The 20,599-nt window shown below is 36.3% G+C and overlaps 3 protein-coding genes across 3 annotated transcripts in view; 1 reads left to right on the top strand and 2 right to left on the bottom strand.

Moving 5' to 3' along the window:
- mle (dosage compensation regulator mle) overlaps positions 1–855 on the bottom strand; it is a 14,217-nt gene extending 13,362 nt beyond the window's left edge. Inside the window, exon 1 of the mRNA XM_018507558.1 lies at positions 761–855. The gene's annotated coding sequence lies outside the window, so the exon portion shown is untranslated. The remainder of the gene's footprint in view (positions 1–760) is intronic.
- A 1,050-nt stretch (positions 856–1,905) lies between these two features.
- LOC108761151 (centrosome-associated protein 350) lies at positions 1,906–14,277 on the top strand. Its single transcript, XM_018507535.1, has 12 exons — positions 1,906–2,109; positions 2,180–3,934; positions 4,012–4,234; positions 4,307–4,818; positions 4,926–4,999; positions 5,189–5,332; positions 5,404–6,867; positions 7,141–7,307; positions 7,527–7,717; positions 7,790–11,606; positions 12,773–12,855; positions 12,931–14,277. Exons 1-12 carry the CDS (start codon positions 2,008–2,010, stop codon positions 13,639–13,641), a joined length of 9,243 nt encoding a protein of 3,080 aa, XP_018363037.1. The 5' UTR covers positions 1,906–2,007; the 3' UTR covers positions 13,642–14,277.
- A 2,210-nt stretch (positions 14,278–16,487) lies between these two features.
- Positions 16,488–19,939, bottom strand: LOC108761095 (uncharacterized). The gene is made up of 7 exons (XM_018507442.1): positions 19,368–19,939; positions 18,590–18,838; positions 18,147–18,339; positions 17,983–18,083; positions 17,722–17,858; positions 17,307–17,648; positions 16,488–17,171 (listed from the first exon to the last, which is right to left on the bottom strand). The coding sequence occupies exons 2-7, from the start codon at positions 18,635–18,637 to the stop codon at positions 16,856–16,858; spliced, it is 1,137 nt and encodes a 378-aa protein (XP_018362944.1). The 5' UTR covers positions 18,638–18,838; positions 19,368–19,939; the 3' UTR covers positions 16,488–16,855.
- Between the last annotated feature and the right edge of the window lie 660 nt (positions 19,940–20,599).

Raw genomic sequence — 20,599 nt, 5'->3', positions numbered from 1 at the left:
CGGGCCTTGATGCTCGACGTTCAACATCACGCGGAAATATTTTCATTATGTAGCCTTTGACTGCAGAATTATTGCAAAATGAGAGTGCTAGCACCTCATTTTTGCTATAGGAAATGCATATGCTGGATTCACCCTGCATCCGATTTGCGTCGTACGACGCACATCGGATGCAGGGTAAATCCAGCGATTGATTGCACAGGATTCACGCCACGCGCTCGCGTCGCCGCTATCGATTACGCTCGTCGGCTCGGTCGGCTCGTGCACGCGGCGCGCTGCCATGTTCAATGGTTCAATCACGAGTCACGAGCGAGCGATCGACGAGCGTACCCGACGACTGTACCACGTGATCGTGGTTTACAAACGGCCGTTGTGGCAAACTGCCCGAGAGCGTGCGGGGTACCCCTTCTCTCCGCGTTCGTACGCACGCGGTACTCCGTACGTGTATCACGCATACGTGGAATTGACGTTCGGTGTGAAGAGCGGTGAAAAGGGAACGCCGCGCGACGCAGACGCTTCTGCGGGACGTTTGTGGTACAACTTGAAATCACCTAAAATCGTCAGCCGTAGATCCTATCAGATCCTACCGCCTGACTCTCTACCGTACCCAGTACATATGTGCTAATCACAGATCTTTAAACTACGGCGCCGCTAATCGGTGTGTGCGTGTGGTGTGCGCGTGTGTGCCGTATGCGTGCGTGCATAACTGTGTGGGTTGGTGTGAGTGCGCGATTACCGTTTTTCGTGAAGATGTTACGTTTACCTTGCTCTTATCGCTGAGCAAATTATACTGGATCAAGGAGAATCGTTCACCTGCTGTTGGATGCCTTAATTAGGTTTACCTTTTGATCATTATGCTTAGGTATTTCAAGAGCATAAGCTGGAATGTAAATGAGTACGTTTATTGTAAAAATTGTAAAATGATTTCGCTCTGGTTACATGAATCTTCAATTCTGATACAGACTAATATCTATTTTTATGATCTACCAACGGAGATTAAAGTTAATCTTACCAGTATAGATTAACTATAATCTCGGTCTAATTTACTCTTAAATAGTGAAATTATTTCATTTTTTTTTTTTTTAAACATAAAGGTATATTATATTTTTTACTTAAATATTTCAAGCTTGTGTATGTCAATTAGAACATAAATGAGTAAGGACAAGGCAGTGTAGAGTATATTTATTAACACAGTGAAATAATTGATTCATAAACTCAATTTTAATTGTAAAGTTATTAACAATAAGAACAGGACTGTCACAAATGATCAAGTTATTTGATTAAAAATATACAGATATATTTATATTGTTAAAAAAAGTAATGATAATATTTTTTTTGTAAATATTGTAAAACAATTAATTTCTAAATACTCAACTTTGATTACAAGACTTACGATTAAACAGGACCTTCGCAATAATGATATTATTTGATTAAACGTAATTTGTTTCATATTGTTAAAATATCTTTTACACATATTCCAAGCTTGTGTAAGCAATTAGAACATAAATAAATAAAGATACATAACATTATAAATATTATAAAATAATAGATTCCAGAATACTTAATTTCTATTGTAAGACTTATATAGTTAGTGTCATCGCAAACGATAAATTATTTGATTAAGGATAAAAATATAATTTATATTATTAAGAAAATATCTTTTATTTAGGTATTCCAAGCTTATGTAAGCAATTTCTACATGAATAAGAACGTACCAGTGGAGTGCTGTAAAATAATAAAGATTGTAAAATAGTCGATTCTGCGCTGATTTATGAATTTTCAATTCTTCTAGCCAGATTTGCAGTTTAATAGTATTATTATAAATGATGAAATTTTTTTATTAAAGATAAATTTTTTAAGAAATTATTAAGAAAATGTTTTGTCTATTAATTATATTTTTTATATTGTATTCAGGTGCTATTGCATTCCACTGTAATTGTACATTTATGAGGAACATGGATAATATGGTAATTCTATGGGATGTTATCTATATAGTTCAAGAATGAGAATATGAAGAGTAGTAGCCAGAAGGAAGAATCCATTGATAAAAAGAAATATGTGTTCTTCTCGGATCCAGATGTTATTGCCAAACGCGCCGAGACCTCTGCTGTTGTGAGTGATTTTTACTTGTTATGTTTTTGCTTGTAAACATATAAAATTCCATATGACGTTTTCATTGTAGGCAGCACAGATTACCCGAGAACTCGAGGCGCAACAGAAGACTTTTGAAAAGCAATCAGCTGATTTGCAATTGCCTGCAATTGGCATAAAGAGCTTAAAAAATTTGATATCCTATTATCCTGTACAGCCATATCCTTTTACATTTATTAGCGCAGTAAAACAAAAACTCGCTTTAGAAGAGCATTTTGATATCGGCGGTAAAGTACGTGAGTCAAGTTCTCAAGCAAAAAACAATTTGACTTCTTCGATATTGAAAGCAACTAGTACACAAAATTTGACTGCACAAAATCAAATTATACAAAAAATGGACTTCATTAAACCGCTGAAAGTACCCGATCTAAAAATTTCTCCAAAAGCGCTGGATTTCTCCAGCAGAGAGAATTCCGTTTCAAAGGAGCTGTCTTCAGCAAAGTCTGAAATAGCTACAAAAGAATTTGCACACGATAGATCTGACAAAGGCCTAAGAACTGGTGAAAGAGTACAGAGAAAATTAGACTTTTCTTCAGATGGATCGTCATTTATTAATTGCGAAAGCATAGAACCATTGAAAGCACCAAATGTCTCTATAGCGTCTAATTTAAGTAAAAAGAAGGATCATGTTAGAGACAATTCCAGAGAGAAGGAAAACAGATCCAAAAGGATGAAAAAGGACGACTCTTCGTGTGCGAAGAGGGATGAATCCATGCAAGACCAAGTAAAACGCAGTCGAAGTCCAAGACACATCTCCAGAAAAGATGCCAGTGATATAAGCAATTTAAAATTACCAAAAAATGATAGACCATTCCATGTTACAAAAGTTAATGACGTTTTGTCGGTAAAATCAAAAGATAAAAGTTTTGTATCGTCTATTGTTAAAAAGGATAATGACAAAAGACAGAGGTCCTTCAATGCACAGTCTGTAGAATTAACAAAAGATAATCTTCCGGAATCTAAGGTTCGAATATCTAGTAATGAATCACCAATTACTCATCCTTGGAAGGCACTAGATAAAGTTACATTGAGAGATAATATGGGCGTTTTATCTAGCACTGAAAATAAATCTAAAGACATAAGTCACTATTTTTTAAAGCAAAAGTCTGAAATAGAAGACCTGAAACATAAATCTGATTCAGATAATAGACTATTGAAACAAGATAAATTGAATACTATGTATAAGGAGCAAACAAAAAGAATGTCTGATAAAAATAAAATGTTAACGAATAAAGGCGAAGATAAACTACACAGCGTCAATTCAGAGCAATCAGAAGATATTGAATTTATGTCTGAAACAAATAGTTCCAGAAGTCGAATAAGTGCGTATCCTACAAGTTCTACACAATCATCAAAAAGTAAAGATATCGAAGCAGCTATGGAAAGTAAACAGAACATTAATTCTGCTAGATCAACTAAAACTTCAGAGAATTTTAAATATACAGAACATTCCATGACGCAATCTGCAAGCACAAGCGTTAAAAAAGACGAGGAATCGTGTTCCCAAAGCATTACAACTAAAAAAACGACTACTAACGATGATTTAAACGATGTGGATGACACTACACTGCCAGAGGCATTGTTTGATTCTAGAAGAATCTCTCTCAGAGCCGGTTATTCTCAACCAGAATTTCATAATTTAATGACGCCAGAAAAAATGAATCTTATACTCAGATCTAAACGAAGGAAATATTTGACGCAGAGCAGTGATTCGGAAGTAGATGCAAGATGCCCAAAATACAAGCCAACAATAAAATCTGAGGAGGAACAAGATGAAATACAATTGGTAAATATAAATACATTGTCGTTTGTTCATTCACAATAGTACAGTTTTAGTAAAATAAAAGTGCATTGGAATTTCAGCTACACCCAACAGCTTTGCATATGCAATTTCAGGCAGAACTACATCTTTACGATTCTTACAATGAGTCCCTCCGACAAGTAATGGATGTTGAAAAGTGTTTGTACAATACTAAGTGTGAGATGCAAGAACAAAAGAAAGCCGATGAAAAAGATGAAGAAAAAGTCGTACAAATTGTAGAAGATTGTGCAGCTGCAGTAATTAATAACGATGCTGTTGAAAAAAGTAAGAAATCTATTGTTAGTGGAATTATATATAAATATATTATATTAAACACATTCGAAATTTTTCTTACAGCAACATGGAATCCAGCTGATTATGTAAAAAAAGACATCGCCGAACCTCGAAAATCAAGCGATGAAACGCATTTCAATAGAGAGCATTATATCCCAAACCAAGGCAATGTTGATGAATCGGGTTATGGATTTAATTATGGAAAGTTTAATAAAACGGTGGGGGTCAAAGTGGCGGAGGTACAAACGCAAACGGTGAACGATATAGCGACCCAAACGGATATATCTGCGGACGAACGAAACGCACAAAATAGATTGACAGAGATCCGTGACAGAGAAAACGTGTACGAGTCATTTTTGAGAGAAAACAAAGTTCCCCAACTGTCCTTGGATTCGGCTGAACAATTCGAAGATTTAGATCAAATAGAACAGGCATCGGTGCCCAGCAGAATAAGGACCATGTCGGAGATTAGTTTGCATGAAACTACCTCGTCTATTAAAACGGAAACTGGAACTGAAATTAGTATCTCAACTCGAGGTGTAACATGTTCATTTAATCAGTATATAGGTTTAGAGGTAATTCATTATATATATATATATATATATATATATATATATGCACGTATGCTTGTATTTGTAATTGTGGATATTAATTGGATATTTTTTTATACTTTCTTTTACAGATAGCACGACTCTTAAGAGACGAGAATCAACGAAGCTATCAAATCGAAGAGTTATTCAAATTTCGTGAAAAAACATTAAATGAGGTAATTCATTATATATATATATATATATATATATATATATGCACGTATGCTTGTATTTGTAATTGTGGATATTAATTGGATATTTTTTTATACTTTCTTTTACAGATAGCACGACTCTTAAGAGACGAGAATCAACGAAGCTATCAAATCGAAGAGTTATTCAAATTTCGTGAAAAAACATTAAATGACAAAACTAAAAAATTAGCGGAATTGGAAGAGCAAAAACGCGTAATGAAAGATACTGGCCAAGACGCCCGTTCCTTGAAAAAAAAACAAAGAGCTCTGCTTCTAAAATTACAACAAGAAAAAGATGAAATTCAAAGGTAAGTAACATTTATGTGACTGTATATTATAATTTTGATTTATTGTGTTAAATTTTTCTGTTTATTGACAGATTAAAATTATTATACGAAATTACAAGCCAAGAACGAAAACGTATGTTGCAAAAACAGAGGGACATGTTTAATTTGCAAATGTCAACGAAGAATATCTTAACGAAATTAAAGAGGACCGCAGACAGTCAATCGCCGAGAAGATTATCAGGTCCTATGAAGGGTTACGATATACGCAGTAATAGTTCTATGAGTTCTTTGATTGATTCGGATAAATCTCTGCATGGTCAGATGGACACACGCCTTCATGCATCTGAAAGCGACACATCTAAATTTGATTGGTTGAAGTCCAACATATTTATAAATTTAGGCGAAGAAAGCAACACATCCGCGGCAAAATCTGATGACTTAGTAGCTGAGAATAAGGAGCAAGAGAAAAGCCCCATACAAAAGAAAAGCGATTTATCGAAATATGAATTGAGGTCTCGGAAATACGAAGAAAAAATGCCCAGAGCAGATGTTTTGCTGCAGAAGCAAAATCAGAGGTTGGACATGGAGTCGAAAATGAAGCAAAGCCATCCCATGATGATAAATATTCGACTCTTGGAAAATCAAGATCAAATCAGATTATCGCAGTCATCGAGACCAGAAGTAGATGCATCAGTATCTAAAAATGTAAAATCCGAATCTGATACGTTAGTAGAAGAGTTGTCTAAGAGATCGTCGTTAGCAGAAGTGGTGTCTAAACATTCAAAACTATCGCAATTATCAGAGCCTTCCATACAAACCTTGACAGTCGCAAAGGAGAAAGAATTAACTTCTAATGCTGTAACCACCAATAGTGAATCTATAGAAGAAGAGATCAACACAATAGCTCAAGACACAGTTTCAAAAACGATGCAGTCACAAATCTCCGAAATATCACAGGCAAGTGCGAGTAAGAATTCTAAGAAGATTGACAAATCTGTCACGAGCGATAGAGACATATCTAAAAAGTCGCAATATAATACCGAGCTAAAAACAAGCTCCAAACGTAAAAATTCTAAGTATCAGAAAACGAAATCATCTTCCACTATATCAACGGAAAATATATTGGGGTCCAAATCAAGCTCTCATATATTCGAGGAATTTGTCAAGCATGATAAAGGAACGAAAGTGAAGAAGGAATTGCTGCTTCAGTTAGTTAACAACAAAGAAAGTTCAATCTTGGGTGAATTAGATGTTAACGAAAGTCAAACTTCGCTTCAGGCATTCGTTAAGAAACATTCGCATTCGAAAGCTGTCAAGGATAAAAGTTTGAAATTATCGAGCGAAATAACAAATGAGAATAAGGAAAACGGATCCACTCAAACTTCGAATAAAAAACTTGAGAATGATGATAGTCTTTCCAGGATCGAGCGAGATACTCAAAATGCATCAATATCTCATATTAGTACTTTTGCCGTTTCCCATCATAGTTCCGAAGAAAGTGAGAAAAATCTCTCGAAATCCATAGTTGTTAGATCGCAAGACAGAGAATTTGAACGGTAAATGCACGTGTATATATTCATTTATCACATTTTTTCTTTTCTACTTTAAATTATTCGAAAACTGTTATTTAACGCGATATACGTGCGTTCCGCTAATAAAATGTTGAATCACTAAAGTCGTGCGCTGGAAAGTCTAATAATAAACTGTGCACATCTCCACGCCACATCGAGTAAAGCATTGTAAAAATAGATTCTCTGCAAAGGCAATCCGCATAACAGGCATGCACATGCATATTCTTGAAACTGTACATTTTCTTCTGTTCTCTTTAGAATTTTGAACGCACGCGAAACCGCACTTACATCGCGTAAGAACTGCGTCAAAGAGTGGATGGCGTGGCATGCAAAATTACGAGCAGAAGAGGACCGTGTTACTCGTATGGAGCAGACAGCATTTAATCTCGTTGCAACAGCATCTAATTTGGGTCAGCAAGGAGGGGGTAATATAAATACACTTATATAAAAGACCAATTAATTTGCATTATAACGTATGCTAGTTCTTTTCAATAAATTTTACATTAAATTGTAACTATGAATTCAAAACAAACGAGTTTCAAGTTCTTTGCGGATATTATAATAATTATGACAAATCGTTACTTTATTAAATATTAATTAAATGTAGCTTTTTTTGCATAATTTCAAACTCTGATCACGATCAGAGAGACGTCTGTGTTCTTTCATAGATACCACCCTGTCGTCTGATACGAGCGATGTCGAAGGAAGGATAGGAGTTCTTACTGAGAAATTAGCGGAACGACGTCTCGAAATGACGCGTCTAAAAAGAGAAGCAAAGAAGCAAGCGAAGAAACAGCTACGTGCTTTGGAAGCAAACCTGTTAAATCAAATTAAAGTAAGTGTATATATACATAGATAATCATTTGATTATTATTATAACTTGAAACTTCGGTTTATGTTATGACAGAAATATGACACGACCATCCATGAGATGCGCAAAAAGTTGGAATCGAAGAAAGATATCAAAGAAATTGACAAGTTAGCTATAGAGCCAAAGTCATTAGCTGACTTTAAAGTACCTGAAATACCGCTTAAGAGGATACAGGACATCTACAAAAGTAGCGATTTATTAAGATCCAGGTCGGAATCTGATCTCCTGTTAACGAGAAATCGGCAGGACTTGTCGAGAGTCGTAACGATAACATACGATGATAAGCACGAAAGGGATAGTTTTCAGAAACCTACAAAATTCGCGGATATTAAGAACGCTTTAGAATTAAAAGATACTATAGATTCTCACGATAGCGTTCGAACTATTTTGGACGATTATACGTCGACAGAAGTATACGAAAAATTTCAAACAGTACCTTCAGCATCATCGACTTCGAATGATGCACGTTCTGGAAAATATGCTCTTTCTAAAAGACAAGTCGGAGAATTCACTTCTGTTGACATAAAACCAATTAGTGTATTGCATGATACGGAAGATGTTGAAACAAATGCCAGTACGGTGCAAACAACATCGGATGCAAGATTTGAAGATCACAGTACTATTAACACTGAATCGGCAGATGATATATTAATCACTGATATCAATCAATCTCAATCAAAGACTTCCACAATACTATCCGACTTCCGAGTTTCCGAGGTTCCGGAAATAACAAACATTGAATATTCTAAATCTATTCCGAGCAAATCCGAGCATTCTACTGAAAATATTGCGCGTATTACTGATTCCAGTATACTTACTTATTCGAGAAAATTAGATTTTCTGCAGTTAAATAATAAAAATTTAAGCGAAGATATAAGTTCTATCGAAAAGGATATAAAAGCGCTTTCAGAAATAATGTCGCGTTTAAGTAACGAATCGAATGAGAAGTCCAAAACAAATAACGACGAAAAGAATACATCGCAAGATATATCAGAAATAATATCTAAATCAGTTTTTAGTGAAGCAATTGATACTGAAAATGAGGAACAGCAAGCAGTGTCACCCGATAAGAAAATCGATATGGAATCTAGGTCCATATCGTTAAATAATAGAAAATCAATATCTTCCAATGATTTGAGCCATGATAAATACATATCGGACAGAATAAATAATGAGATATCGGCAATGATCCCGGAAAAAGCACCTACCATTTCTAATTCGCCTCATGAAATCGATTACGAAGCCAAAAGCCGAGAGATTATGAATGAAATAGAGAAATCTGTACTATCACAACACATTAAAATTGCAAGTGGCGACAATTCAATATTAGAAGAAAGCGGAAACGAAGAATTGCTGAATAATTTGGCCTCCGAACTCGATATAAAATCGATTTCTGAAATCCTTTCCAAAGTATCAGAAAGTAGAAAAAGTCTTGATTTTGTGAAGAATACAGCAACTCAAATTATCGATGATTCAAAGAAAAATATACATAAACAAAGTGAGTTGAATGAAGTAATAGTTGAAAAAGGCTTTGTAAAATCTCAAGCGGAAGAAATACATTCTCTGAAACTTTCCGAACAGTTTAACACTGCATCAGTGCAATCTCCTATTATCGCTGGTCACCGTTCAAAGGAAAGTATATCGCAAGGTTCCTGGAGCGCACCCAGTTTAATTTCAAGTCAGAGCTCGCACGTTCTTGCCGGTAAGGATTTGAAATCGTCAAGGAATATTCCCGAGACAGAAGTCAAAATTGACTTCGTGGATGATGTGAGGATATTAGAGAACCTTGGTGAAAATATTCAAATAGAAGTGCTCGACAGTATCACAAATTCAATAGCACTTGCATCTAACGTTGATCAAAATCGATCGCGTACGGTCAGTGCGGAGAATATTTCTAAGGATAAAAACGACTGGACGACGTCCGATTCGTTCGAAGTGCCGCAAGATGATATTAGCACTGGAGTACGTGAAGAATTCGAGAATTCAAAATCAGGCTTGGACGATACTTTGAATAATTTCTCGGAAAAGACTGTATCACGTGTCGATGATATAACAAATCAAGAAGCAGAAAGCATTTTAATAAACGACATGTCAGGTTTTCTTCCAAAGGGGGAATCTACAAACGTCGCAGTACAGGACGTTACGTTTAACGACGCATTAGCACAATCTTATGTTGCAAGAAGTAACGATGAACTTGACGATATACTGGACATAATCGCTAGAGAAAATGATAAAGAAAAAAGCATTCCTAAAGACGAAGAATTTGATAACGTAATCTCTGATTCCATGGCTGAATTATTAGACAGAGTTAAGGATATTGTGGAAAATGACAAGAATGTGGATAGTCGGTTTAAAGGATTCTTATATGATATTGATATGAATGTAAATAATCAAACTGAGGTAGTTTCAGATATTTCGTTGTGTAATAATAAAACGCAAAGAGAAACAAATGTACGAGATGTAAGCGAAAGTAATGTAATCTCAGAGAATATCTCTAAAAATAACAAAGATAATAATCGTGAGGAAATAATAGATACTTCGTTACGGAAAATCGACGAAATTGACGATAAATCTGCCGTAAATGTAAACTTATGTGTGGAAATCGATAACGAAGAAAGTCTACGCGAAGCGGTATCGGAAGTACAAGAAATTATAATCACGGAGTTGGATTCAAGTAGCGCCGAGGATAACGCATTATCTGAACTTGAAATTGATGCCAAAGTCGAATTGGCAGAAGAAGAGGAATCCACCACGTACGAGGACAATAATGAACGTGCTGTGGAAGAAAACAAAGACATGCCTGTAGAGATAAAAGAATGTTTAGAATCAATCTCGGAACAAGATAGTTCGGATGGCGAGCAGTTGGACAATTTAGTGGAAGTTGTTGTGAGTGGATTGGATGTTGTGGAAAAAACTGTTACATTACGCGATTCTCCTAAGTCGGTAATAGATGATGCAGCCCCTACAACTGGACAAACTAAAGAAGAGATTATGGATGATACAGTCGAGAAGAATAACGAGGCCGTGATATCAGACGCACCAGTAATTGGAAGTATCAACAAAACATTCGACATATTGAAAGATCCAGAGTACGAAGACATCTCCGAGGAGAGTCTCGAGGTATCTGAAATTCTAGATAAAGATGATCTTTCAAAGGTAGGCATCACAAAGAAGTCTGCTAATTTGCCGGAGAGATATCAAACTATCCATAAATCAGAGGACGTATTGAGAATACTAGACGAAATCTCGCAGAAATCATCGTTCGATTCTGTAAGCAATTCGCAAAACAACGAGAAGAATGCCCAGAGCGCGCCAAGTGCCACGGAAGAAATTAGCGAGGTTCTGGGTGCAGAGATTTCTGCGGAGGATGATAGTTCATTTCCCGAGATGAATAAAACAACGGGGAAGCTCGAGGAAGAATCTTCCAAGGTGGACGCAACGAAAGGTCGATTCTTGGAAAGAGCAAAATTGCAGGACGGGCAATCGATAGAAGCTAGTGACCAGGATGACTTATCTGAGAAGAGAAAAATGATTCCTTTGAAATTGGATGAGGACGACAAGTCTTCTCAGATAATATACGAGCTACGCGAGAGAGTCTCGCAACTGCAGGAACAGAATGGCTCGTCCGAATCCAGCGAAGCCGGTGATACTCCGAGGGGAGTATCCGAGATCGAGATGGACTCGCCGAGAGATTTCAATGACTCGCGGTTAGATATTGATATTTTGGATGATGACCTACTAAGCGGCACTAAAGCGACGAATCAGAACATCGATATGGAGACTAATTTCCATTCTGCGTCCATTGTCACTACGTCCGAGAAGGATATCGAAGCTATGATCTACGAATTAAAAGGTATTCTCACTAATCTTTCAGTAATTGAAGTAATATTAGAATTATATATATATATATATTTATATATATATATATATATATATAAAGATAGAAATATAGTAAACAATATACAGAATCATTAGAATCAACTATAAATTCTGCCATATATCAATTCGAACTCTACATCTAATGTATGAATCAGAGTATCGATTCATCCTATGCTATAGTACTCATCCGTCCGATTGTATATATTTTTCAAACTTAAAACGTTATGTGTGTTATTATAAAAGTTATATAAATATTGTAACCGCTATCGAATGGATGTCTGGTCTAACAGGATAATTTAATCATGAACGTTGCAAAACAATAATTTTTATGAAAGATGTTATTCGATTGAATTGCAAGAATCAAATAACATATTTCAAAGCAAGCCAACCTGTATATGTTGAGAGATAGTGAATCTTTTTTTTTCTCTTTTTACAAATTACTGTTATCATTCTCGATCGAAATCATGCAATGCAATTTTTATGTGGGCTGACCATCTCAGAGACACTCGATACATATTTACACATCTCGATCTATACATATTATATACTACAGAAACACCTTTTGTTTTTTATAATGGCTGTGTGCTCTCCTGTGCAAAAGCGTTGCCTGGTATAGCCGTGTGTTGTTTATTTTCAGACAAATAACAAAGTCGAGATTATATTTGTCTAAAGGTAATACACGAAACTACGAATGATGAACATTGACTTGTTATCTCTGTACAAATCAGTGTCGCATGAAATGCTTGATCCTTTCATTATTGATCCGTATGCGCACAAGAAAGGCCTGTAAATATTATGCATCACACACAATTATTCATCGATTACTATCTATTCTTCTCTTCCCTCCGAATCTGTCAGAAAAGGTTTACTATCGTGTACAGATGTTATATGGAATGTTCAACCTTGTCACAGCTTTGTATTATTATATATATATATATTTACATATATATGCATTAGAAACATTTATTCGATATATCTTCCTTTTGTCCATTCCTTTCCTTTGAGCACTTTCAATTTAAGTATATGAATTGTGAATTCCCGATGTAATGTGAAAGCTCGTGTTGCTTTTCCCGATAAACTTGTCTCTTTGCCTGCCTATCGTATTTATCTATATGTATATTTCTTGCTTATTTCGTACAGCTTCATTGGAACAACCTGGTCAGGAGCTCGCCGAATTGGAAGCTAAGCTGCTTCGAATCGAACAATTGCAAATCGAGTTGGAGGTACGTATCCCGTGTATGATCCAATTGTTGCAAATACAGACACTCGACGTGAATGTATATGTAACTATTTTTAAGATCAAGAAATTGGAAGCAGAGGAAGTGTCTTACTACGTTCGAGAGATACCGAACAAGCCACCTCCTCCTTATACTCCACCTGGTCGGTTATCGGCTTCGCTCGGTTCGCCTTCGCTAATCACTGCCGTAATCCCATCAAATGTTGAAGAGCTAACATCATTCACTGAGAAAGCCACAGCTCTGATATACAACGCTAAACTGGCCGGTGAAGATATTGCGAGTTTGGAAGCACCTCCTGAAATCTACGAGTTGACCGAAGACAAAAGTGAGAAAAGGGATAGGCGGATCTACAACACTTTCCTTTTCGATCTCTGTAAAGAGACCATTGTGGAAGTCTATCGAGCGGAATATGAGAAGCCTGGTCCGAGTTGGACAAAACCGAACGTGAAAACGAAGCCTACGATGAAGATCCCAAAGAACGTCGAGGAACTCGTCGAGTACGTTAACAAGGAAGTCGCCACACTGTTCGGTTTCAAGACAAAATTGCAGCGGGAAAACATGGTGATGCGATGGAGTAGGAAACGCAGAGACAGGGTCGACGAGTTGCTGGCGAGAGAGGCTCAGGCTGAGGAGGACGAATGGACAAAGTTTCATCACGACGAGCTGGCAGTAAAGAACGGACTTACAGTAGCTATACTGGATACCCTCATGATAGAAACTGCAAACGTGATGAAAATAGCATATGGTAAAAAAAGGAGAATGATGGTATAGCGATTGTTAACCTTTATAACTAAATAGAGGCACTATCTTGCAATTCATTGTTAATTAAAACGAACAAAAGTGAAAAATATCCTCTCAGTCAATGTTTTCTCAAGACTGCGTTTCGGATATCACGTTATTTGCACTTTTGTCCATTAGTACCTTAAGTGTAACATAGGCTGGTTCCTATTTATTTGTTAACTATGCAATTTGTTACTCTTCTTTCTTTTATATTAAATTAATTAAGCGGAAGCGTGTGAATGTTCAAATATAAGTAGACAAACCACAGTGAGGTGAAATATATGAATGACAGAAAGAATGAGAGAGAGAGAGAGAGAGAGAGGGGAGGGGGGATATGTAATTAATACTAGCCATTCACAATTTGATAATCAAATACCCTAGGTCAGTTTTAAAATTTATTTCTTGTTAATGACGAGTTTAACGAGTTTCTAGCGTTTAACAATAATTATACATATGTACGGGCTATCATAAAAGAGACATGTGGTACTATACGTTTTTACGAAAATGACAAATATTAATCATCGAATATTACAAAGCGTTTTGTTCAATTTAACTTGCACATAATTATTAGATTAATAGCAGAAATATGATCTCTTGTTATACAAGTTTTATATTTTGCTTCGTCTATATATAGTGCGTGTTATCAAAATATTTATGCTGTAGTTTATCGAAATTGTATAATATATTATCCTATACACGCGACATTTATGCATCATAATTGAACGAAACGTTTTTTGGATTGCCGTATGTAAATCATATTTTAGCGAAATAATAGCACATAAGTAGCAAGTTTCAATAAGTCACGTTGGACAGCAGTCACATGCTCAATTACTTGTAATGAAATTAACAAAATTCAAACGGAAAGACTGACATTTCGGGGCCATTTTGATCGAAATTACGAACCGTTGAATGAAGTACATAGTTGGAGATTGTAGCAAACGTCGACTATACAGGGTGCATGAACATTTTATTTTGGAAAAATTTTTCTTCTCATTTTATATGTAAATATATATAATTATATATATATATATAAATATATAAAATGCTTTCAAATGTCTCTAAACCATGTCTTATGTGCTCCATATATTGGTTTTTAAATTTTACGAAAGATTAATTCTTATTCTTTTAATAAAACTATTCGCGTATACAGGCCCTGTAATCATGTAGAATATAGAGTCAAGATTTGAGTCCTATATACAGTCATTACATTTACTCTTTTTATCGACGAAACTACCTGTTAATGGACTGATAATTGATCAATATGCGTTTTAATTCAATCGCGTCGCCTTTCTGTTTCACTCGTGTAGTTATTTTATGTTCGTGGTTGTGATGTAAATGTTAAGACTCACGGGAATGCGACGGTGGCACATTAAATACTGTAATGGGCAAACGTAACTCTTATCATCTTCAGCATTATGGCATTGAATGTGCTCCGTCTTGAAATTCCTGTACGCTGTAGAAATATAAATACTACAGCGTTCAAATGCGACGTCCAGCGTTGTTCCTTTATACGCGGGTAACATCGCTTTTTGTAATTTTAATTAGAGCGTAATTTTTACTAAAACTCCCATGTGCAGGCCGCCCTGATGAGCCTTTTTCCATTTGCAGGGTACTCTTATGTAGAATTGTTCACAAGTCTCTTTATATTAATGATTCTCGGCCGCGTCAGTAGTTGTTACAGAGATTGTTTACGTATGTAGTGTTGAATATGTACTTAACTAAGGTATATTTTATAATAAACTTTTTCTGAAAAGAGAAAAATACATCTTTCTATTTTCCACACACGTATAAGATAAAAAGATAAATTAATAATATCTATAAATAAAATAATTCTCTACTATAATATATTTAAAATATCGAAATTTCAGTGCAGAATTAAGTAAAATATTTGGAAATAATGATTACAATGAATGAAAAGAATGACAATAAACTTGAAGGATTTATTTGATATATGAAACACATAGAATCTAAATATGGAAGACTGGTTTTTAAAAAATAAATTACACATAGTTGTTCATATTGTATTATTTTGATGATTCATCCATTCATAAGCGTACAAGATTTTATATAATTATAAAGTATATTCCTGTATCATAATCCGATTAATGTGACAAATTTTTTCCATATTATTTTGCAGGGTATTTGCAAATCCTTCTAAAATTAATTAATTTAATAACATTCTAGATACATTTTCTGCTATTTTTTAAAATTAGGAATCGATTACAAGTAGAAATTATGAAAATTCTTGACATAATGTAGACAAGTCCTTAATCTTTAATTTGCAGCTGCAAATAGTCGAAAAAATCAATAAAGAAACTATAAAAAGAATAAAATTAACTAAATGCGAGAGAGAGAGAGAGAGAGAGAGATTTACGTATATTTTTATAAGATAATAATAAAGTTGTAATCGCAAGATTGAATAAAATCAAATAATTCGTTTTTGATAAAGTAGGATGCATTATACGTAACAAAATACCTAATACCTAGTATATATTAATACATAAAAATAAAAAAAATAAGTATATATACACATATGTATATGTATATATACACATATGTATATGTATATATATTTGTATATGTATTATATATCTATATGTATATAATATTAAATCGTTCAACGATTTGTCATTTCAATAGAATACGTGAAAATGACTAGATTCGATTCTTTAATGCTTCAGTACTGAAAAAAGTTAAAAGTTTAATACACGTACACACATGCATCGATAGCATATCGGATTATTGCACGCATATTAAGCTCAAGTCTGTAAAGTATGAACTTTAGCCAAAAAGTTAGCCTTACACTGAGCAGCTCTTGGTCATACCTATTTTCATTATTTTCCGTAGGAAGAAAAAATCTCATCTAGAGCAAAAAGTCTTTCGCTAAACACTCTGCTGATTATCGGTCAATCTACAAAGCGCGAGTTTCTATATTCTTTTATGGCAGCCTATAACGAGTAAAATTAGCATATACAGACAGTATTCTATCGAAAATCGTACAGTTTATATTCATTCGTCGTCGCTATCCTATTACATGCTATATATGCACGAGACTGTCGTAATCGATCAGCACCAGTGTGAAGAAAACATTGATCACTCGTTATCAATAAGTCTTATAACTGGTATATAGTATCGAAATTCTTAATGCGTTTCAAAGTACTAAAGTTCATCAATTTTTATATATCGGTAACATATATTTTGCGATCTACTGTCTCCGAGAATGATCCGCGTCTTTCGATCCCTCCCCAGTGTCGTTCGTATCTCTCGGATGATCCTTGGAATTTCTGTCTTTGAAATCGCGAGAATGATAATAATGATTGCTGTCTCTTCGCGATGCTTGACCTCTGTACTTGCGATTGCTGCCGTCGCGACCGTAATTGCGGTACTCGCGTGATCGATAAGACGGTGATTCGAAACTAGCCGCTTCCGCTGATTTCACGCTGCCATTCTGGAGTTGCGGTAAAACGGTCGAGTCTGTATCTGCATGATGATCTTGCTTCTCGTGCCGATTCGTACTGTATCTGTAATAATTCACATAGTTTTTATATATCCTATCCTTCGATGTCTCGTAATAACTCCTTAGACTTTTCAAAGATCTTGAGACTTTCATAATAGATTTTAAAAAGTTATATAGAATAAAATTCTGTAAGCTGTACCTCGGTGATCTACGATGCCAATAGCTCGGTATTGGTAACGGTGGAAATTTACGAGAGTTCTGTTCCTGTGTCGTACTCGTGGGCGAACCACGATTGTAATGGCTATTATTACCGTCACGGGAACGCCCACCTCTGCTTGTACTAGCGTTGTTTGCTGAAGAAGCTGCACGTAGCGAAGCTATTTCTTTCTTTTGATCCATATTTTCCTTGTGTAACCGTTTCACCATTGCGTATGATTCCTCTAAAAGTACAACTAAGCTCGCTTGTACGGGATCTCCGACTTGAATTCCAACGTCCGTTACTTCGATTTTGTTCTTCTGGTCTTCTGTTACATCCAATCTTCTACAGAATAAAGGAAAGAAACGTTAGTTTACTATCACGGCGTCTATGTAATATATTTTCGTATAAAACTAACTTTTTTTGCTGCTCTATAATATTCGACAAGTACTGGTTATGTGTTTTTGCCTCTTGCAATGACACCTTAATGTCTTGTAAGTCTTTCTCCAGAAGTTCCACTTGCAGAGGTGTTACATTGACACATATTGGGCTACCCTGTAAATTCAAATCAAAATTGAAATCTTTATATCGATGCTCAAAGTACATTTTTTGAGTGGAAAGTGATATCAAAGACACATAAATATTATAAATGCTCATAATAATATTATGTCGTAAGTACCTTTGATTTCGTAAACCCATTTCCATTATCTTCGGGTGAAGAAGGACTACTAGCCGCACCATAGGGTGCTCTTTTGGAAAATACTAATTGAAATTGCAGATCTGCAGAGGTTTATAAAATGGATTAGAACCAAGATATTCAAGGAAAGTCAATATTTTCATTACCTCTGTTTCTTTGACGTAAACATTCTATTTCTTGATGTAAGGCAACTAAAGTTGCCTGATGTTGCTCCTGTAAAAATTTCATGTTCTGCTCCAGTTGCATGACTCTATCTACATTCAGACCTTGATGCCTAACATGTGCGAATCCATCGTTTCTCTCAGTCAAAGAAACCAAGTCAGGTGGTGCTTTCTTTCCCTTTAAGAATGATTATACAAGGCTTACAATTCAAATTCGGAACCTTCTTCTCTTCTATTTAAATAAATGATCAAACAAAAATATAATCTCATCGATGAATTTTACAATATGTACAAGAATTTATGCTCCAAAGTGCCAACCGATAATTAAAACACATAACTAAAGACATGGATATATATTTTGATTAAATTAAAGAGCAATATTTAACATATTGTGCTATAACATTTAATGAGAATATAAGATGACTCACTTGAGGGAAGGGCACTGTTGGTAGTTTCATTAGCACTTTAGATGTCATCCCGAAGTTGTCGGTCAATATCAATTAAAAATTAATTGTCAACACGCTAATTGCTTCGCCCTTGTCTATTTTATGGTACTTATTGTTTCTTCCAACGATCCAAGAAATATCACGCATTCAAACACCACACATCAACACGATCTTGCGGCTTAAGCTTACTAGCGCAAGTGAAGCTTCTTTAAGTGTTCTAGCGTAGGCAATCTGAAGGAAAATACATAATATCACAATTATATCACTCGCAACAAATATAAAAATCTAAATATCGCTAAAACGACGAAAAATCCACTTCACACTTGCGACCACACTGCAGAGATATTTGTGCTGTTTCTCGAAAACATAAATCTAAGGAACCATTTCATCATTTGTTTTGCACTTGTGAAAGTAAGTGGAGGAAGGAGATGAAGAAACGTAATAGCTATTAATCGAGCGTTACTGTGTAACGATCTATTTTTAAATCGAACACGTCGTAAAATCGACAAAAACATTTCTTTCTTTTTAACGCAACTGTTACTAAAAAAAAAAGGCATGGATAATCGTAGGATTTAAAAACACTTCCCTCGGAGCCTACAACTTATACAACGCCATGCCAAAAGTGGGAGTCTATACTTAAATGATACCGAGAAACAATTCGATTGCGAGATAATTAGTAAGAATATCGACACACCGCGTAAAGACCATCGTTAAATGCGTATCCGAGAAAGTTAATCTCGTGCCGATCGGGCCACCTTACCGAGTATACTCGAACTCGAGCGTCTCGAGCTTGCGGGAAGCATTCGCAGGACGAGAAGCGGATAAATTGCGGAGTACAGCGAGATCCGAGGGTTGAACCGGTTGAATGAGAACGTCCTGCGCGCGCAGCGTCGCGTCACCATGTCGTCGCCGATTGGCCAGGAACGTTCAAACGTGGCGTGATTCGGAGCGCGAGACTCGAATGGTCCTCGACGCGATTTCGTTCTAACGATCGTTTCCTTCGTAAACACGACAAATGCGATCGGGGGAGAACTCGAGGGCTTGACTGGCCGATGTGCGATTTTACCTCCCGCTCGCGTTTTCGCTCCGTCGTGAAGAATCGCGAATCAATTTCACGTTCGCCATTCGAATCCCGCGCGCTTTTCACAATCGACGAATAGTCGGTTTATCGCAGGGGTGCTCAGCCGCTCTCTCGCGTCGCGTCGCTTCTTCGCTTCGTTCCACAAAGGCCGTTTCTCGTCGCGATGAGACGGACTCGCCTAAATTTAAGCCAGGGCGCGTAATTATCCGCGAGACGTTCGCATCGGCGGCGCATTCGTCCGACATGAGCGAAACAGAAAGTCCACTTTTTGAGAGCGTTCCACTTGACGCTCGTAATCGCTCGCAACGCTCATGGAATAATTTCATCCTTGTTGTTTATCGATTGTTAAACAAGGGCAAATAATACTCGCGAGCGTTGCAAGCGCTTAAATGGAACCTTCGTCGAGGTTCGCGTGGAGGCCGAGTATTGAGCACCACTGGCGATTACACCCCGTTCGTCACGGGGTGTAACCCGCGCCGCCAACCGCACGAGTAGTATTGATCCGCGGCGCGTGGCCGCGCCCACGCCTTTCCCGATCGTATCTCACGTAGCCAGCACGCTTTTCAACGCGCGACGATAAAAATCCACAAGCCTCGACGTTTGCCTCTCGTCTCCGTCGTCTCCCGCGAAAAATATTAATTTTTTTTCCAGCGCGCTTCGATTCAACTCATTCAACTTGGCTGCGCTTAGAAGCTTCATCCGAGAGCGCCCATCAGGTAGCATTTGTTCTTGTTTAACAGTGAATAACAAGGATAAAATGATACCTGCACTCGGGTAAAGTCGGTTTCTTAACATGGTCCTTATAATTGGGTTCGCCACGAGATTTTGGTTTGAAACTCGTTCGAAAGTCGAATCGCCATTTTTTTTCCTTCGAGAGATTATTGAAAGAAAAAAAGTTTTGATCGAGAGCG

This window comes from Trachymyrmex cornetzi, unplaced genomic scaffold (genome assembly GCF_001594075.2).
Source record: "Trachymyrmex cornetzi isolate Tcor2-1 unplaced genomic scaffold, Tcor1.1 scaffold24, whole genome shotgun sequence".
Lineage (NCBI taxonomy): Eukaryota > Metazoa > Arthropoda > Insecta > Hymenoptera > Formicidae > Trachymyrmex > Trachymyrmex cornetzi.
The sequence above is the reverse complement of the archived record's forward strand: the minus strand, read 5'-3'. Positions and strand labels throughout refer to the sequence as shown.